Here is a 21816-nt window from a genome sequence, read left to right as displayed (position 1 = left end):
CACTATGTAGAGTATGACACTATGTAGAGTATGACACTATGTAGAGTATGACACTATGTAGAGTATGACACTATGTAGAGTATGACACTATGTAGAGTATGACACTATGTAGAGTATGGCACTATGTAGAGTATGGCACTATGTAGAGTATGACACTATGTAGAGTATGACACTATGTAGAGTATGACACTATTGTATGACACTATGTAGAGTATGACACTATGTAGAGTATAGCACTATGTAGAGTATAGCACTATGTAGAGTATGACACTATGTAGAGTATGACACTATTGTATGACACTATGTAGAGTATGACACTATGTAGAGTATGACACTATGTAGAGTATGGCAATATATGTAGAGTATGACACTATGTAGAGTATGACACTATGTAGAGTATGACACTATTGTATGACACTATGTAGAGTATGACACTATGTAGAGTATGACACTATGTAGAGTATGACACTATGTAGAGTATGACACTATGTAGAGTATGACACTATGTAGAGTATGACACTATTGTATGACACTATGTAGAGTATGGCACTATGTAGAGTATGACACTATGTAGAGTATGACACTATAGAGTATGGCACTATGTAGAGTATGACACTATTGTATGACACTATGTAGAGTATGACACTATGTAGAGTATGACACTATGTAGAGTATGACACTATGTAGTGTATGACACTATGTAGAGTATGACACTATTGTATGACACTATGTAGAGTATAGCACTATGTAGAGTATGACACTATGTAGAGTATGACACTATGTAGAGTATGACACTATGTAGAGTATGGCACTATGTAGAGCAGGGGTCAGAAACCTTTTTGACATGGAGTGCCTGTTTGAAATATAGTTGTAACTAGTGTGCCTCAACAATATTCCATGCATCGTAATTTTTTTTCCTCATAATCAGGTCTTTTTAATGATAATTTTTACATTATTACATCATTATTGTTATTGTTATTATTAACAATATTATTATGATGGTTGTATCAACCCTAAATCTGAGTTGGGGGGGGGGGGAATGCAATGCAGACAAACAGCTGCATACAGTGCGACCATTTCACCCACATTTGCCCATTCATTTTTGGACACATCACACACCATCGGTGTGTGTACTGTACGTGTGCTGTCATAGCTCCACCTACAGGCCTAATGGAGAACACAGGATGTGAATGGAGGGTGAATGTGAGGTATATCGTGTAAATAAGTTTTGATTGATCGCAAGACTACACTGTAAAAAAATTTATAATAATAAGTTACCAGAACTTTAAAATATTGAGTTCAGTTACTGTGCATTAAGGTTTTCAGTTTTCAATCCATAATAAGTTAACAGAAAAATAAGTACACAACCACATTATTTCAACCTAATAAAACTGTTTATTGTCATTGTTTTAAGAACACAAGTTGACTTGGTAATACTCAACATTTTGAGTAAAAAAAATGGCTTTTAACATGTGCAATGTTCAATGAAATAGAAAAATAAATAATACAATTTGTTGATTAAACCCACTGGTCACAATGGTGACCGTAATAATGTTTTTGTTATAAGGCTCTGCAAATGTTACTGAATGACGTAGCAATGTATTTCCAGCTAAATTGAAATAATAAACAAATAAAGGGTCTCAATTAAATATGTGGTAGTAAAAATAACCTGTGGGAGGATTTCAACAAGATAAATGCGACAACAGTGCAAAATATTTCACTATAATATTTATAAAAAAAATAAAAAAATAAATAAAAACGTTTTTTTTTTTTTTTTTTATGCTGCCCCCTGTGCCTATGCAAATGCCACCGCGTGCCTATGCTGCTATGCAGGCACGCGTGCCTAGGGTTGCCTACCCCTGATGTAGAGTATGGCACTATGTAGAGTATGGCACTATGTAGAGTATGACACTATGTAGAGTATGACACTATGTAGAGTATGACACTATGTAGAGTATAGCACTATGTAGAGTATGACACTATGTAGAGTATGACACTATGTAGAGTATGACACTATAATAATAAATAATAATGCATTCTATTTATAAGGCACCTTTCAAGGCACTCAAGGTCGCCGTACAACAATTTAAAAACAGTTAAATTCACAATCACAATATTAAATATATTATTATATATATAATATTAAATAAAATATATATAAAATCAGACAAAATAAAATCAGACATACGCCTGCCTAAACAGGTGGGTTTTGAGGTGGGTTTTAAATGGAATGATGGAGTCAATGTTCCTGATGTCGGGGGGGAGGGAGTTCCAGAGGCGAGGGGCAGAGCAGCTGAAGGCTCTTGACCCCATGGTGGACAGACGGGCTGGGGGGACGGTCAGGTTGATGGAGGAGACAGACCTGAGGGACCGGGTGGGAATGTTGATGTGAAGGAGGTCGGACAGGTATGGAGGGGCGAGGTTGTGAATAGCCTTGAATGTATGGAGGAGGATCTTGTAGTCTATGCAGTGTTTAATGGGAAGCCAGTGTAGTTGGCGTAGGACAGGGGTGATGTGACTGATGACAGGGGTTCTGGTGATTATACGGGCAGCAGCGTTCTGGACCAGTTGGAGCTTATGGAGGAGTATGGCACTATGTAGAGTATGACACTATGTAGAGTATGACACTATTGTATGACACTATGTAGAGTATAGCACTATTGTATGACACTATGTAGAGTATAGCACTATTGTATGACACTATGTAGAGTATGACACTATGTAGAGTATGGCACTATGTAGAGTATGACAAAACACAAAGAAACAAAAACAGAGAAACAAAAACAAAAGGAACATGAGACCATGGGGGGAACAGGGGAAGACAGCATGAGATAGCACAAAAAGACAGAGCGACAGGGTTGGAGGGGGGGGGGGGTTATAGGTGGGGGGGGTTGAAGGCAAGGGAGAACAGGTGGGTTTTGAGGCGAGCTTTGAAGGTGGAGAGTGTAGGGGAGTCTCTGATGGACTGAGGGAGGGAGTTCCAGAGTCGGGGTGCAGTGCGAAAGAAGGCCCGATCACCAATGTTTTTGAGTTTGGATGTCGGGACAGTGAGGGAGGCAGTGGAGGAGGACCGGAGGGAATGGGTGGGGCGGTAGGGAAGAAGGAGATCAGTCAGGTAGGGGGGGGGGGGGGGGCAGGCTGTGGAGGGCGTTGAAGGTGAGGAGTAGTGTTTTGAAGTTTATGCGGTGTTTGATCGGGAGCCAGTGGAGAGAGTGGAGGACAGGAGTGATGTGTTAGTGAGGAGGCGGGCGGCTGAGTTTTGGACCATTTGCAGTTTATGGAGGGAGCGGGAGGTGATGCCAGTGAGGAGGGAGTTGCAATAGTCCAGGCGGGAGGAGATGAAGCCAAGGCGTGTATGAGGGATTCAGCAGCAGGGGGGGAGAGGCAGTGATGGATTTGAGCAATGTTGCGGAGGTGAAAGTATGATGTTTTTACAATGGAGCGGATGTGGGGGTCAAATGAGAGGGTGGGGTCGAGGAGGACACCAAGGTTTCGGACTAGGGGGGAGGGGGTGATGGTGGAGTCATTGATGGTGAGTGTGATGGGTCCGGATCTGGTGAGGGTGGTTTTGGTGCCAATGATGAGAAGTTCCGTCTTGTCACTGTTTAATTTGAGAAAGTTGTGAGTCATCCAGGTTTGGAGTTCAGTAATGCAGGATTCGATGTGACTGAGGGGTGGGCTGTGGGGGGATTGTGTACTGATGTAGATTTGGGTGTCATCAGCGTAGCAGTGGAAGTTAAGGTGCTATTTACGGATGATGTGACCAAGGGGGAGATTGTAGCAGATGAAGAGCAGGGGGCCAAGGAAAGGACTGAGCCTTGGGGGACCCCCTGTGTGACTGGGGAGGGGGAAGAGGTGTGGCCGGAGAGGGAGATGAATTGGTGTCTGTCTGTGAGGTAGGAGGAGAACCAGTCAAGTGCTGTACCCTCAACACCCAGTTGGTGCAGCCTTTGGAGGAGGATGGAGTGACACACTGTGTCAAAGGCTGCACTGAGATCGAGTAGGATCAGGATGTTGAGGGCACCGGAATCAGCGGAGATGAGGAGGCCGTTGATGACTTTAACCAGTGCAGTTTCGGTGCTGTGAGCAGGGCGGAAGCCAGATTGAAGGGGTTCGTAGAGGGTGTTGGACTGGAGATGGGAGTGGAGTTGGGAGGCAGCAATGCGTTCAAGTGTTTTGGAGAAGAAAGGGAGATTGGATATGGGGCGGTAGTTGGAGAGGTTGGATGGGTCGAGGGTGGGTTTTTTGAGGACAGGGGTGACAGCGGCGAGTTTATAGGGGGAGGGGACGTGGCCTAGGGATAGTGACTGGTTGAAAAGGGCGGTGAGGTGGGGGATGAGAACAGGGAGGCAGGACTTGGTGAGAGTAGTGGGGAGGGGGTCAAGGGAGCAGGTAGTGGTCTTGGAGGTGGTCATGAGGTCCATGATGAAGGAGGAGTCGACTGGGGCGAAGGCAGTAAAAGGGGTGGGAGGGAAGGAGTCAGGGGGGAAAAAAATGAAAGTGTCACCCTAGTCCACTACCGAGACCGTCAGACCTTTCTTCACACTACATTTAGCACTGGACCAGTGCAGATGAGAGGTCTGGCAGTATATTCTTAGCATTTAGGAAAATAGGGGAGTGGTCTGGGTTGTTTGAATTTCTCCAATCACAGCCATCTAGGGTGATGCTAAATGCAAGGGGCTGTTGCAAAATAATGCTAAACAGGAGGAGAGTCAACCAACGGGAGAGTTATACCCACTTTCAAAATCCTGTAGATCAGACTACTGTACTTTCCAATAAAGCACAAATCAATGCGGGTCAAGTTTTTAGTGTGAAGCAGTGTGCGTAAACTTACAGAGATGATGACAGGGGAGATGAATCTCCAGCAGACCCTGAAGAAGAGGGGAGGAGGGAATCCCAGCATCATCTCAACATCTCTGAAGTAGTTCTTGTGTCCTGCACACACAAGACCATGTTAATAAAGTTAGACAAACAATAACAATATCGACTGAACACATATTTCTGGATTTTTTTGTGTGCCAAATACAGATTGATGAACAGTGTTGGGACTAACGCGTTACAAAGTAACGCGTTACAGAAACGAAGTTACTTTTTGCCGCAACTAGTACTCTAACGCATTACTTTTGAAATTCAGTAACGCTACTTACGTTACTGAATGGTTTGTTAGTTCGTTACTGCGTTCTTTTTATGTAGATTCATAGCGAGCGTCCTTATTTCGCCTGCGTTTGTTTTGTTTACTGTAGACTGAAAGGCGCTATATAAAACGAAGTATTATTATTATTATTATTTCTTTCCGTAGCCTCATTCTGGTTTCGCACTTCTGATTGGCCACTGACGTTCTGAAAGAAATAGGCGCTCTCTACAGTAAACAACAAGAGGACGCTCGCTATGAATCTACATAATAAGAACGCAGTAATAATAACGAACTAACAAACCATTTAGCAACTACTTGGAGAGATAATTAATATACAACATGGAAACGAGATAAAGAACATGTTTGAAGGGCTGCTGGAGTCAACTGGACTAACGTTACATCTCGACCACCGCAGACTGGTGACGGTGAGTGCAATGTGTTCACTGAAACTCAAGATCAACGGATTTTGAATCTGCCAGGGAATCTCATAATACTAATCAAACAATATAAATATAGTCCTTTCATGCACAATTGATATCCTAACTATTCTAACGTTGCAATGCTTTGATAACAACGCTGCAAGATGGTTATGAATGAATTAATGAATGGATGAATGAATGAATGAATGAAAACTTTATTTAACAGATTGCAGAATGGGTACAATACAGTACGGCTCAATACATACAATTGTTAAGGGGATGCAGACCTGAGAAAGACGTTTGTCTTGTTTCCATCAGGGTCCCCCATTTTCAATTCATATAGACATTTATGACATACACAACATACATGACATTTATGGCATAGGGACATATAGGTATTTAGTACTGATACATTTGTGACATAAGCGGTATTCAAATATACAGTACTGTTACCCCTAGATCCTGACAGAGTATATACATATGATGGGGAGGGGACTGTACATTAGGATGGGGTGGGTGGGTGGGAGAGAAATATACATACAGCGGGGAGGGAATATATAATGAAACGCTCTAGACCACATTGCTTAGCAGAGTTCGGTGATGTGAATGGAAACTGTCAAGTTGATCAACCGATTTTGAGTATATGGGGCATGGGACTTGAGCAATTTTTTTTTTTTATTTTTTTTTAAAATAACTAAATAGTTACTTTTCACAGTAACTCATTACTTTTGGGTGTAAGTAACTAGTACAGTAACGAAGTTACTTTGAAATGAAGTAACTAGTAAAGTAACTGAGTTACTATTTTTCAGTAACTAGCACAACACTGTTGATGAATATATTTTTTTACAAGTGGTACAGTAGGTACTCTTGATATCAACATTACAACCTGTAGTTTGTTGGCTAGTTGTGTCACTTGGCAACAATGTCAAGACACAGAAGGCATACGCTGATTAATAAGTGTTTACAGTAACATATTCAAGTTACAATGTGTCAGGCCATGACCTTGGACCCTGTGGACGAAACCCGTTTGTTTGTTCCAAGACAAATCTCACACCTTGGGTTGTTTGAATTTCTCCAATCACAGCCATCTAGGGTGATGCTAAATGCAAGGGGCTGTTGCAAAATAATGCTAAACGGGAGGAGAGTCAACCAACGGAAGAGATACAGCTCTTAAGGCCAGTGTCTCCTTCTCTCTCTTCAGTGTGATTCCGGTGGCCACCATGAAAACACACTCCTCTCAGCCAAACTCATTTGACCTACACATATTTTGATACTTGTGTCTTACTAATAAATCATATAAATCGTCTATATTGATCATGAAGATCTGCCCACGAGCATAGAGGATGAATCTGGTTCCACCACAACCCCTACTCACCATAGATGTACATGAAGACAAATACACGTGATACAGGAGATGATGACCAGGCTGTGACCTTTGACCCCTACTCACCATAGACATACATGACGCAGATACACATGATACAGGAGATGATGACCAGGGAGAAACTGGCAGCATAGTTGTCCATCAGCAACAGCCAATAGATTCCTGCCTGAAAGCAGTTAGCAGACAGAGGGATGCGTTCAATATAACATGTGCATTTATCAGGGAGATGGTGTGTGTGTGTGTGTGTTTCAAGTTTCTTTAATAGTTGTCATACAGAAGTACAGAATACTTTTATACAAAATGCTTCTTACTGTTACGCTCCAGAGACTGTGCAAGACAAGATAAGTATGAAATAAAATAACATAGTATAGCATGTAAATTAGAAGTAAAAAAATGAGGTCACAGTGTTCAGTATAGACATATGTACAATGTTCGATGCAGAATAGACGTAACTGAGTTACCATATAATATACAATACTATGCAGTGTACTAATATACAATACTATATAGTGCAAGGCAGAAATGGGATGAGGTGCAATTTAGGTACAATTTACAGTAGGTGTACGAGTTGTAGTGCAAATCCTTTATCAATAAATATAAAGTGTGTTTGTGTGATCTAAAGTGTGGAGAGTGGGTGCTGCAGTGTGTTGTTTGTTTAAGTGAGTGTGTGCGTGTGGATGTGTGTGCTGTGTGCATTTGATGGTTGTTGCATATTGTTTATTGTTCGTTTAGCAGCCTGATGGCCTGGGGATAGAAGCTTCTTCTGAGTCTTTCTGTGCTCGTCTTAAGACTTCGGTATCGCTTGCCTGACCGCAGCAGTGTGTGTGTGTGCGTGTGTGTGTGTGTGTGTGTGTGTGTGTGTGTGTGTGTGTGTGTATGTGTGTGTGCAAGGCCTACCTGTGTAGTAAGTGGTACCCCCAGTAGGAAGCCCACTATAGCCACTCCTCCTGTGACCACGGTCTTGTTTCTGATGATCCAGTCTGAGCCGATCTCGTCCACAATGGCCGTCACCAGCGTCTCCAGCAGACAGAACTACAAGTACGGCAAACACAGAGGGTCCAAAACAAAAAGTGAGTCTGATGAAGAGCGGTGTGCTCGAAACCTCAACTCTTTCCTGGTGTAAATAAATGTATTGCATTGGAAGCTTCCTGTGTGTGGACTCTGCTTCCTGTGTGTGGACTCTGCTTCCTGTGTGTGCACTATGCTTCCTGTGTGTGGACTCTGCTTCCTGTGTGTGCACTCTGCTTCCTGTGTGTGCACTCTGCTTCCTATGTGTGGACTCTGCTTCCTGTCAAACACAAAGGCTCAACATGGATTTAAGGTCCAGTGTATTGGAGCACAGAAACAAGGCTGAAACAAGCTACTCAACAGGGACAAGGCAAACACACAGGTTCAATATAGAAGGTCACATTTAAGAAATCACAAATATGAATGCACACGGTCAAGGAATTTAGATTATTCTTAAATCCCACAAAGGACACAGAATAATATAATTAAATTAACCAGCAAGACAGGTTATGATCAGAGGTACATAATAAAAATGTAGTTAAGTGAATAACTCAAACATTTTGATAATTGAACCCCCAGCCCCTGCTGTGTTACTGCCTTGCTCTACCCATTGTGCTAAACAGGGAATGGAACCCCTATCCATGGCTGTGTTAGTGCCTTGCTCTACCCATTGGGAATGGAACCCATAACCCTGGCAGTGTTTATGAAGAATAAGTTATAGTTTAAATTTTATTAGGCCTTGTTCACAGACAAGATGCCAATCTGGATGAGAAAATCCTTGGCAATGATTCTTATAGCTAACATACCTTTTGCCATCATGCCTTTTTTATTATATACCTGACATATTTTTGGCATCATGCTTTTATTTTATTATATACCTCTGATCATAAACCTGTCTTGCTGGTACTACTCAAACTTTAAATACCTTTCACCAACCCAATTTGAACATGATTAATTCATCAGCTAGTTTAATACTTTGTACTGTATAAGTACTATGTTATAACTTTGCAACTTGTACCCATTTAAGAACTGTATATATCTGTAGTCGAGTGAATAACTTAAAAAAGTTAGGGAATTGAACCCCCAGCCCTTGCTGTGTTACTGCCTTGCTCTACCCATTGTGCTAAATGGGGAATGGAACCCCTATCCATGGCTGTGTTAGTGCCTTGCTCTACCCATTGAGCTAAACAGGGAATGGAAGCCCTAACCCTGGCTGTTTTAGTGCCTTGCTCTACCCATTGAGCTAAACAGGGAATGGAGCCCCTAACCCTGGCAGTGGTATTCATTTCAATAGGTGTAGGCCTATAAAATGCCATATCGATAGAAAGCTATCAAGTATGGTACTGTATGACAAAAAAAATTAAATATCCTTTCTTTAATTAATTCATATTCATTCTAATTTTGTAGGCCTCATAAGTCAATGAACACTTGCTATGAATGAATGAACAAAGGACAATGGACCTGTCTCAAACCCTGCCCTCTTTTCTTGATCCTCCAATCACAACTGTCGCTTACCTCGGACAAACCAAGTTTGTCCGAGGTAAGCGACAGTTGTGATTGGAGGATCAAGAAAAGAGGGCAGGGTTTGAGACAGGTCCATTCCGCGAACGGCAGGACTAGCACACGAGAGGGATACAGGGAGCTTTCACGAGCAACAGAGTAACACGGCAGGATAAGGGGAAACAGGGTAATGCCGCAACACGGACGACAGGGAGAAGCACACCTAAGTACACAGACACTTGATTATAATGGGCCACACCTGGGACACAACACAGAGACTACAGTGACACAGAATACACAACAGGACTGAATAACAATACACACAGACACACTGGAGACACAACGCTAGGCTAGACAGTGGACCACCGCAGGGAACAGAGACATAGGAATACAAGGTACAAGAGGGAGAACAGTCGGACTGTTCAGGGGGCTAGAGGCAGGCGGATTGTCACATTTTCACATACAAGGAATTTGCTTTGGACGTTATTGGTGCGACATTAGCGGACAGACGTTAACAGACAGATAATACAATAAAGAGGTGGAGTACAATTTTATTAAATATAAGTTAACCACAATAGAATAATATAATTATGAAATCAAATAAAATATAGGCTGTACAACTGTAAATAAGATGTTGAATAAAATTATATGGGATATAAACTAAATAAAATATAGCTCTCAAAGTGTTGTTTCTCTGGAGAAGCAGTTGTTAATGAAGTATTTTTAAACAACCACTCAAATAATATGTATGTCTGCTTTACAAAGCAAAATATTATTTATTTAAAAAGTATTATATATATCATTTGCAACTTGATGATCATGATAGCCATCCAAATAGTGTTTATATGCTTTATAAACAATTTATTAAGCAATTGTGAAGTTTTATGAACATCAATTGCAACTTTACAATGGCCATCCAAATCATGTTTATAGATGCACTACACAGTATTTATTAACCATTTACAAAGTATTGTAAAATAAAGGTTGCATCTAGCTAACTTATATGTACAGATGTGTTATAACTCATTTCGTAAAGGTTTAAAAGTAGTTAGATCATCTTAACTAAAACCTTATATAGTATGTAAATGTGATGGGTGTAATAACAGTTTAAACCTGATGAATATATTACTTTTTATTACAAAAAAAAATATTAAATAACATAAATTATATAATTTACTCTTCATTAGTACATTTCACTGTTACATTATGACCATTTCATATCTCTCTTAAAAAAATGGAACACAAATTTTAGAAAGTCATTCTCAATTAAAATCTAATAGTAATTCTGATTTGAGAGAGGATATCTTGAATTAAACTAGCATTGGTTTTGGAACTCCACGTCATTTCAATTGAACACTATTGAATTTCAATGGTAATTTATGACTGTTTCATGTTTTTCCTTAAAAAAATATAAAAAAAGAGAAATCAAGAAAGTAATTGCCACTGATTTGAGAGAGGATATCGATAATTAAATCAGGATTGGTTTTGAAAAATCTTATGCTATTGAATTTCAATGGTAATTGACCATTTCATGTTTTTACTTACTGCAAAACTTTGAGAAAGTCATTGCTTCTGATTGGAGGGAGGATATCTGGATTTAAACCAGCAGTGCATGGTTTTGGAACTCTTACTACAAGTAATTTGTATTGAACGCCATAGAATTTCAATGGTAATTAAAAAAGGTGATCAAATAAAAAATAAAAGGTTCCATATACCCCCCCCCCCCGGCTTGCGGCCCTGGTAGCTAGCCGGCACTCCTCCGCTACTGTCATGGTCATTTTCGAATACTCCATACCGCAACTTCGCAACCTCTTCTGTCATTCCACACTGTGACATAGGTGGGTTGGTCTTTATCATTGTTATTGTATTTGTAACACCATGTGAACATTAGGTTAGTAGAGGTACATTATATTGTTTGTTATTTGTATTTGGTGTGTGTCACCTTTGTATTGTTGGCTCCTCTGCCACTTGCCACTGTTCCACTTAAGTGGAACTATATATATATATATATATATATATATATATATATATATATATATATATTGTGTTGGCCTTGTTGCTGATACTTGTGCTTACCTGTACTTGTGTCCGTGTTTATTGTATTTACCCTGTTTGTTCTCCCCTACCTTTTTCCCTGATTGTGTTGCTGTGGGTTTCATTCCCCATTACAAATAAATATCATTTTACTTTTGGAAAACGTTTTCTTTATTACCTGCCGGGACCTGTGCTTAAAGCACTCACTGGACGGGCTGGCTTCACAACAGCCCGGTCCAGGTATTTGTATTAGGTCATCAGACCTTTGGTTGTGACACACACCAAACTGCATCGATGTAATTAAGTCTCTGGGGCTCCTTCGTCACCCTCGCAGTCGCTACATGCACAGAGCCTCCCAACGCAAGTTTGTCTACTACTCAAATCATCAAATTCCCTCTGTGCTGTCTGACTGGCACTCCAATAACGTGCAGCTGCGACGACATCACAACAAACCCCACGTGCACACCCTGTCCAATCTGCGGCCTCTGGTCTGTGTTGACATCCCTCCATCACTGTCTGCCCCAGCATCCATCAAAAATGCAACATTCATGCTCCAGAATGTTTGCTCTCTCAACAATAAATCTATCCTCATCCACGATATAATTACTGACAGAAATAGATTTTCTATGTCTTACTGAGACATGGCAAAGTCAACAGGACTTCATTTCACTTAACCCCCAGGCTATCTATATATCAAAAAGCCACGTACTCAGGATTGTGGTGGTGGGCTGGCCGTAATACATCGGGCTGACTTCCTAGTCAAAGAGCTCCCGGTACCCACTGTCACCTCCTTCGAGTGCGTGGCTTTCTCATTACCTGGGCCGACACCACTCCAGGTAGTCCTCATCTACCGCCCCCCAAAAGCCTCCACCTCCTTTATGTCTGACCTGTCTGAACTCCTCACTACTGTCTGCACCATGTGCTCATCCACACTCCTGCTTGGGGACTTCAACATCCATGTGGACAACACCAGCTGCTCCACAGCCATTGATCTCCTCTTACTACTGGATTGCTTCAATTTCTCACAGCACACAAAGGTCCCACCCATCTGATCTACAGTGTCTCGACCTGGCGGTGTCTGACCACCATGCTGTCCTTTTCACCCTCCCTGCTTCCCTACCCAAGCTGTGAAATGCACGCACCATCACCTACAGGAACATCAAAACAGTCAGTGCACCAGCTCTGACCAACCTGCTAACCACCCACCTGGCTTCAGCTCCCCCCAGCACCCAGGTGGATGGTCTGGCTGCCCACTACAACTCCGCCTTATCCCGCAGCCTGGACTCTCTTGCCCCCATCAAAACCCGGACTGTCACCTACACCCGTCCTGCCCCTTGGTTCACCACTGAACTTCCCTCCCTGAAGGCTGTCGGTCGCCAATTGGAGAGGGTCCAAATAATATCTGGCCTCACTGTCCACCTCGAGGCCTATAAGGACCATGTGCAGACCTACAAGGTAGCTCTCTCCAAGGCCAAAACACAATACTATTCCACCCTCATCGGCAACCATGCAAAACCATCCCAAGACACTATTCTCCACCATCTACCGGCTACTCTGCCCCCTCGATCCCCGCCGCCCATCTGGTGCCCATGACCTCTGCTCCAGGTTCCTTGTTTTCTTCCAGGACAAGGTTAACACCATCTACCAGCAGCTAGTGGTGCCCTCCTCCTCCCCCTCACCTACTCTTCCTCCTGGGTGTCCCCCCCAATGCAGCCTCTCCTCCTTCTCCCCGGGGGATGGTCCTCAAGTTGCCAAGCTTATAGCTTGAACCAAAGCCTCCACTTGTTTACTCGACCCCATGCCTACTACCCTAGTCAAGATCTGCCTCCCTGCTCTCTGCCCCACCATGGTCAACATTATCAACTCCTCACTTAAACCTGGTCTCGTCCCCTCCTGCTTTAAAACAGCCTCCGTCACTCCCATCCTCAAGAAGCCCGGCCTTGACCCAGATGAGCTAAACAATTACCGTCCGATCCCCAACCTTCCTTTTCTTAGTAAATCTTGGAAAGAGCAGTGGCCGCCCAACACCAACAATACATGTCCAACCATGAGCTCTATGAGCCTTTTCAATCATGCTTCAGAACTCACCACAGCACAGAGACCGCCCTCATCAAAATCACCAACGACCTCCTCCTTGCAGCTGACTCTGGCCACATTAGCATCCTCATCCTCCTGGACATTTCTGCAGCCTTCGATACAGTTTCCCATTCCATCCTCCTCAACCGCCTATCCGACAACCTCGGCATCACTGGCTCAGCACCGGACACAGTTTATCACCATCGGCGATTCCAGTTCCACCCCGGCCCCAGTCAACCAAGGCGTCCCCCAAGGTTCTGTACTTGGCCCAATTCTCTTTACCATTTACATGCTCACCCTCGGTCAGATCATCCGCCACCATGGCCTCAGTTTCCACTCCTACGCCGACGACACACAACTCTACCTCTCCACCAAACCATCCACCCAGCTTCCCCCACGCTCCCTTGTCAACTGCTTTCATGAAATAAAAACCTGGATGTCATCTAACCTTCTCAAACTGAACAACAATAAAACTGAGCTCATTGTTGTGGCACCCAAGGCCCTGCTCTGGAAGGTTGGAGATCTCACCCTCGACATAGACGGCTGCTCCATCTGCCCTTCACCAAAGGTCCGCAACCTGGGCGTTATCCTGGACTCCACCCTTTCCTACCAAGCCTGTGTCAGTTCCATCACCAAATCCGCCTTCTTCCATCTCAGAAACATCTCCAGACTCCGACCATCACTTTCCAACTCCACAGCTGAGACCCTTATCCATGCCTTCATCACCTCCCGCCTGGACTACTGCAACAGGGTCCTGTCCGGGGTCCCAAGCAAAACCCTGGACAGGCTCCAGTATGTTCAAAGTTCAGCTGCCAGGGTTCTAACCCACACCAAACCCTGGCATCACATCACCCCACCCTCATCCACCTCCACTGGCTGGCTCCCCATCAAATCTCGCATCACCTACAAAACCCTCCTGCTCACTTACAAATCCCCCCACACTCTGGCACCTCAGTACCTCACTGACCTCCTCCACCCCTACACTCAGTCACGGTCCCTGCGATCCATGGACACTGGTCAGCTTTCCATCCCCCGAACCAGACTGCGGACCTTCAGGGACAGTGTTACAAAGATGAAAACAGGAATGTCCAGTCGTTGTTTTTCTTTTGAATCAAATCTTAATTTATTTTATTTTCTATTAGTTACAATTTCTAGTTCAGTTCAGTTCTTTTCGTTCAGTTCAGTTCAGAATCATTTTACATTATGTGTGCTTGACGAGCCGCACCAAACATATCACGGCTGTTTCCAATACAGCAATCAATTCGGTCACATGCAATTCAGCACAGCTGCAGTGTTAGACACTGCGTTGGCAGGAGCGTGGCAAACACGCAGTGCACTTTCAATGTCATTAAAGCAAATAAAAACAAATAAAACAAAAACGTTATCACCAATTAAACTATGTGTGTGTATTATATTTTACTTTATGAGTCTGTAATGAAAGTGTATATTATCTATATAATAGTTGCAACAAACTCCGGCCCGATGAACACTGTTCATCAATTAATCTCAAGGTTATGCAATAACTGTATTGGCCGTCTGATTATTTTTCTTCCTGGCAACTGTATTGAGCAACTTCAATTTTGCCATCACGACCTGGGAATACTTCATGTATCCTACCCATTCTCCAGAGTTGTCTTGGCAACATGTGTTCATTCACTAGTACCACATCGCCTTCCTTCAATGGTGTTGTTTTCCTTGTGGAGGATGCGTGAGCAGATCTTAATTCCATCAGGTATTCACTTCTCCACTGATTCCAGTATCCATTGACGAGACATTCTCTGTACCGCCATCTCTTGTTCATGTCCTTTCGAGTTCCTTATTGTATGTTTGACTCTTTTACCGTCTGTGGTGGTAGTGTCGTCAGTCGGTTTCCTACCAGGAAGTGAGCTGGGGTAAGAGGTGCCACCTCGCTTTCGTGGTCCACATAAGTGAGCGGTCTTGAATTTATCACAGCCTCCACTTCAGTCAGAAAGGTCTGCAGTTCCTCGAAGCTCAGAAATGCAATTTCCCACGATTCTTTTGAGGCTGGTCTTGACTGAACGCACCATACGCTCCCATATACCTCCCCACCATGCAGCTCTTTCCACAATAAACCTCCAGGTTATCCGTTTTTCTGCAAAGAAGTCCTTCACTTGTTTGGATTTCATTGACTTCCATATTTCGTTCAAGTCCTGTGATGCCCTTTTACATGTCTGTGCATTGTCTGAATAAATTGTTGAGCAAATGCATCTTCTTGCAATAAACCTTCTGAAGGCCAAAAGAAAGTTTGGTGTTGTCAAGTCTGACACTAATTCTAAGTGAACAGCTCTGGTCACTGCGCACGTTCCTGACTGGCCTTGGTTGTAAACCTTTTGCAAATGAGACATCGGTTTAGAATCCGTTTAGTTGCTTGTCGTCCTCTTAGGATCCAGAAACGCTCACGTAGCTGTGTTAAGGTGTTCTGAAGTCCATTATGCATTACCTCTTCATGCGCATGTTTTATTTCCAGTTCTGTAAATACGTCATGCGCGGGTAGAATTAACGGGTGCTTTTGTCCATATCTGAGGCTTGATTTTTGCAATCTACCTCCAACTCGCATTACTCCATTATCCAAGAATGGGTTTAGATCTTTAATTTTCGAGTGCTTGTGAATATCCGTTCCCTTTTGCAGTTCCTTCATTTCTTGTGAGAAAGCTCTTTTTTGCGTTTCAGCAATCCAGTATAACTCTGCTGTGTTCATTTCCACTGCCGTTAGTGGCCCTTGGCGTTTACTTTTATTGCGCGAGTTATGCACAAATCGGTTTACCCATGCAGTAATTCTGAGAACTGTAGTTAGCCTACTGTAATTTTCAAGCGGAATAATTGCAGTTTCTTTTAGGTACGTTTTCGTTTCGGTCACAACGTGGTACTGTTTGACAGTCTCCTCAATGGGCTCTTGTAGGCTATGCCCATTGGTCTCCTTTTCAATTTGACGGGGGTCCGCGTCTCTTAGCCATTGTGGTCCATTCCACCATAAGCTCTGAGTCTTTAAGTTTTCCGCGGATATTCCTTGCGTGCCTAGATCGGCTGGATTATTTTTACCAGGACAGTGTCGCCAATCTTCTGGCTCGGAAAGCTTTTGGATTTCAACTATCCTGTTTGCAACGAATGGTTTCCACTGGTTGGTGGAACCTTTTATCCAGTGAAGTGCGATTGTTGAATCTGTCCAAAGGTAAGCTTTTATCGGTGTGTCTCTGGTGTCCAATATATATTTACAAAGTCTTGCTCCTATTAGAGCCGCTAATAACTCCAGTCTTGGTAGCGTCACCTTCTTCAAAGGGGCTACCTTCGTTTTGGCGCATATTAACGTGCAGGTGCTTTCATCGTTCCCAACCGTGCGTAAATAGCCTACGGCACAGTACGTGGTTTCACTGGCATCGCAGAATACGTGGAGTTGTCGCTCTGTGATTGAACTCGGGGTTCCAGTGTCGTAGGGTCTGGGAATGACCATAGTCTTGACAGTTTGTAACTCTCCATACCATTCTTTCCATTTTGAATTTAAATCGGTGGGCAAGTCTTCATCCCACTCTAGGCCTCGTTTCCATGTTTCCTGGAATAGTCGCTTGGCCCTCACCGTGAATGGTGACAGGAACCCGATAGGGTCGAATAGCCTGGCGGCTGTTTGCAGGACTGTCCTCTTTGTGCATTTTGTATTCTTTGATTCTCGTAGAATACTTGTCAGATCAAACATGAAATCGACCTATGTCGTTCTCCACGTCATTCCCAGAACCTTGACTGGGGCATTCTGGTCTAATTTCGTTTCCTGTAGTTTGTTCTGTAGTTCAGGCGAATTAGTTTTCCATTTACACATCTTCATCACGGCCTTGTCCATGATTATTTTGGATTCTTTATACAACTTGTATGCATCTTCTACTGTATCCGCTCCATTTATGAAATCATCCACATAAAGAGTTTCTCTTAATGCTTTTACCGTAGAGGGGTATGTTGACTCCAATCCCTCCAGATGTCTGATAGTTGCTGACAGCAGGAATGGGCTGGCAGTCACGCCAAATGGAACCCTTGTCATCCTCATTATGCATTCATTATGTTCGTTTTCATTCTCTGTATGAGGTGTCTTGTCTGTCCACAGGAACCTCAGTGCGTCTCGATCTGTCGGGTTTATTGAGATTTGTAGGAAGGCCTTTTCAATGTCCGACATGAAAGCAATTTTGTGTTGCCTGAATTTCAATAGAACACTCAATAAATCAGGGTTCAAATTGGGCCCAGTTAATAGGCAGTCATTAAGTGAGTCACTATTTCCATCATGTGGCGACGCATCGAATACAATCCTGACTTTCGTCGTTGCGCGTTCCTCCTTGACAATAGCATGATGTGGCATGTAGTACAATGGGTTACCGGTAGTATTGGTTTTGACTGGTTCAATGATTTTCTTCTCCAAGTAGTCATCGATCACCTCATTGTATCTTGTGAAGAGTTTACCATCATGTTTGAATCTTCTCATCAGACGTTGAAACCTGTTCTCTGAAATTCTGTAGTTGGATGACAGTTTCTGTGCGCCATGGTAGTTGCACTTCATAACGTTCTCCGTTGTGCGTAATGGTTTCTTTGAATTGTTTCAGGGCAATTTCATCATTGGCGCTAAACTTAGTTTCTAGTTCAGGGTTGATTCCCAGGGATTCTAGCTCCCAGAATAAGCGCAACTGTTCAGACAGTATTTTATTATCTACATTGACATGCATTACTCCAATGTTGGTTATGGTGCTGACGTGCATTGTAGTTACCGTGCCTTGAATGAGCCATCCGAAGCTGCTCTCAGCTGCCACTAGTCCATCTTGTAGTCTTTCAATCTTTCCAGAGACCACTTTCCAATAGTAGTCGGATCCGATTAATATTTCCACATCTTGATTTTCCATTCCGTGGACCTTTACGTCGGCCAACAGCATTCCTTTTCCTTCCATCTCTGTGCGTAATGGCTCTCCGGGTACACTCATTAGTGACGTGCACACTTGTGGTGATTCCAGTAATTCAATTTCGATTGTTTGGCCATTTCTCACATCGGATAATTTTGCCCGTACTTTATTGCAATGCACTCGTTTTGGTTGTAGGCTACCAAACGTGTGTAATTGTATTACCTCGGAGCCTATTACCGGTAGATTTAGTTTGCGTGACAATTCTGTTCTTATAAAGCTACGTTGACTCCCACCGTCCAACAGGCATCTGGTCAATTTACTCCTGGTTGCGTTTTGGCTAACCAACCACACTGTTGCTGTTTGGAGTAAAACATTGCTGTTATGGCCCGAATTATATCCGACGGTAGTATCAGTTTGTAGGTTTGTAGGTTGTTGCGCTACGCGCAGTCTTGGTTCATAGGGGCGCATATCGTGGGGCTGAGCGCATACTACTTTGTGGTGTCGCCGGCCACACTTCTCGCATGAAACCTGCGCCTTACAAGTTCTGGCCATATGTCCTGTCCCCAAACACACAAAACAACGTCCTTGTTTTTTAAGGAATTCTCTTCTCTGTTCGACTGTATTTTCCGTGCAGTGTTTGGAGATATGGTTGGCTTTGTTGCCAAATATGCAGTTCTGTGGCGCTCCCGTATATAATGCAGCGGTAGACGCTCTATAGGCTGCGGTAGGCCTATGTCTTTGCTCATAATTTGGTTTGTCAATTTGTGGGTTCAGATCAATCAAGTTTGCCGTTCTTTCTCGGCTTTCAACTTCTCTTTTCAGGAATTTCATTAAGCCCTCTACTTCCAACATGTCGTCTTCCTCTCTTTGGCGGCTGAACGCGAGCGTTATGCTCTCTGGCACCATTTTCATTAGGATAGGGCAGAGTAGGCTACCATACATTTCAGAGATGACTTTAAGCGCTGACAGACTTCTGACTTGTATTTCGATCTCATCATATATTTTTCGTAGGGCGACTGTGTCGTTTGCACGTTTAATCAGGGTCAAGTTTAATAACTTATTCATATGGGCATTGATTAAAAGATCCTTTTGGCCAAATCTGTTTTCCAACATTTTAATCGCAGCATCATACTTTTCATTGGTTAATGCGAGACCCGTGATTGCGTTTGCAGCCCTTCCCGTGAGATAGGACTTCAGATAATTAAACTTGTCAGCCTTGCTGAGGTCTGGGTTTTTATGAACTGCCATGTCGAACTGGCTCCAGAATGTTTGCCATAGGCTAATTTCTCCGTTGAATTTGTCAATGATCAGTCTCTGGAGTTTGACTGCAAAACCATATCCCTTGTTGGAGCCCACTGATGAACGGTCATCTTCTTTTCTTCTCATAGCCTTTTTCAGTTTGGTTTTGCGCACACATATATCCTCTTCATATCGTTGCACACCCTCAAGTTCATCTTCAAAATCCTCTTCCTCAATTCCGTCTTCAATTTCTGTGTTCAAGGCTTTCAATGCAATTTCTTTTTCCACAAGCATGTCCAATATTTCTTCATAATCCGCGTCCACATCTTCTAATGACACTCTTGTCTTCTCATCTATCACATTGATTAACTTTGTTATCGCAGTTCTTACCACCCCTCTTTTCAGAAGTAGTTTCTTTAGTTGTGTCTTGGACATTGCTGCTGTAGGCATGTCTGTACATTTCCTTGATCCTTCTTTGTCTTCAAAGCACTTTTTTTTTTGTTCCTCCCTGGTTTCGGCACCAGCTTTTGTTACAAAGATGAAAACAGGAATGTCCAGTCGTTGTTTTTCTTTTGAATCAAATCTTAATTTCTTTTATTTTCTATTAGTTACAATTTCTAGTTCAGTTCAGTTCTTTTCGTTCAGTTCAGTTCAGAATCATTTTACATTCTGTGTGCTTGACGAGCCGCACCAAACATATCACGGCTGTTTCCAATACAGCAATCAATTCGGTCGCACGGCTGCAGTGTTAGGTCGCTTTCACACAGGGGCTGTTTGGTCCGGACTTTCGGACCAGAATTCGATAGTCCGGTTTTTCGGGTCTGTGTGAATGCGCGTCGAACTCGGTCCGCGGACCAAGCAGGCGAACTCTAGTCCGCCTGAAAACGTAGGTCTCGGTTCGGCTTCAGCGGACCAAATATAGGAAGTGATTATTATTACCACTGCTTGCAGCACTCACTGCAAAACAAGCACACTGCATCTAATCTATCTATCTATCTATCTATCTATCTATCTATCTATCTATCTATCTATCTATCTATCTATCTATCTATCTATCTATCTATCTATCTATCTATCTATCTATCTATCTATCTATCTATCTATCTATCTATCTATCTATCTATCTATCTATCTATCTATCTATCTATCTATCTATCTATCTATCTATCTATCTATCTATCTATCTATCTATAATATATCTATATATCTAACTGTGCATCTTGGGAAGAAGGAAGAAACACGCAGCTTATTATTATTACCGAGGCGCACAGCATTAATAATGGATCAATGCCACGTCAATACTATTATTATTATTATTATTATTATTATTATTATATTATTATTATTGGTCTACAAGTTGTTTAGCGAGAGGATGGTGGTAATGTGCTTCAATAGAACAATGGATCAATGCCATGTCAAAACTTGCTCCGCTGATCTTGAGTCAGACAGAGCTCGCAGACAGCACACACAGACACACACACGCGCGCGCGCACACACGGGCTTGCAGCCGCACACACACATTTCCACTGTCCAATAGACAAGCGCCCTTTTCGACCGCGTGACATTGTTCAGAAGGTCTCGGTCCGCTGACAGATTTCTCTATGTGAACGCAGGCGAACCAAATGAAGAATGCAACAATGTTGCAACTTCACCCCCAGAACCGCACCGAGTCCACCAAAACTATATGTGAAAGCGACCTTAGACACTGCGTTGGCAGGAGCTGTCCACTCTTGAGTGGTGCTGAAACACACATGACTGCGTAGCACAGCGGAACAACAACACCATCATCAAATTTGCTGATGACACAGTAGTGGTGGGCCTGATCTCTGCCAACGACGAAAGGGCCTACCTGGAAGAGGTAGAGAACCTGTCACAGTGGTGTCAGGAGAACTGCCTCTCCCTGAACGTCAGCAAAACAAAAGAGATGATTGTGGACTTCAGGAGGTCGGGGGTCAAGGACTACAGCCCCCTCAGCATCGACGGGGCACCAGTTGAGAGAGTGAACAGTTTCAAGTACCTCGGAGCCCACATATCCGAGGACTTGACATGGACCACACACATTGACAGTGTTGTGAAGAAGGCACGACAACGCCTCTACTTCCTCAGGCGCCTAAGGAAGTTCCAAGTCAGTCA

The 21816-nt window shown here is 43.1% G+C and overlaps 1 protein-coding gene across 1 annotated transcript in view; it reads right to left on the bottom strand.

The window, feature by feature from the left end:
• slc6a9 (solute carrier family 6 member 9) overlaps nt 1–21816 on the bottom strand; it is a gene marked incomplete at its 3' end in the record, with an annotated part of 74632 nt that overhangs the window by 6788 nt on the left and 46028 nt on the right. Inside the window, exons 7-9 of the mRNA XM_084327190.1 lie at nt 7835–7969; nt 7004–7103; nt 4835–4935 (exon numbers count right to left, since the gene is read on the bottom strand). Of these exons, the coding sequence (XP_084183316.1) occupies nt 4835–4935; nt 7004–7103; nt 7835–7969 (336 nt within the window). The remainder of the gene's footprint in view (nt 1–4834; nt 4936–7003; nt 7104–7834; nt 7970–21816) is intronic.

Source organism: Notolepis coatsorum (genome assembly GCF_963971535.1).
Source record: "Notolepis coatsorum genome assembly, chromosome: 13".
Classification (NCBI taxonomy): Eukaryota; Metazoa; Chordata; class Actinopteri; order Aulopiformes; family Paralepididae; genus Notolepis; species Notolepis coatsorum.
The sequence above is the reverse complement of the archived record's forward strand: the minus strand, read 5'-3'. Positions and strand labels throughout refer to the sequence as shown.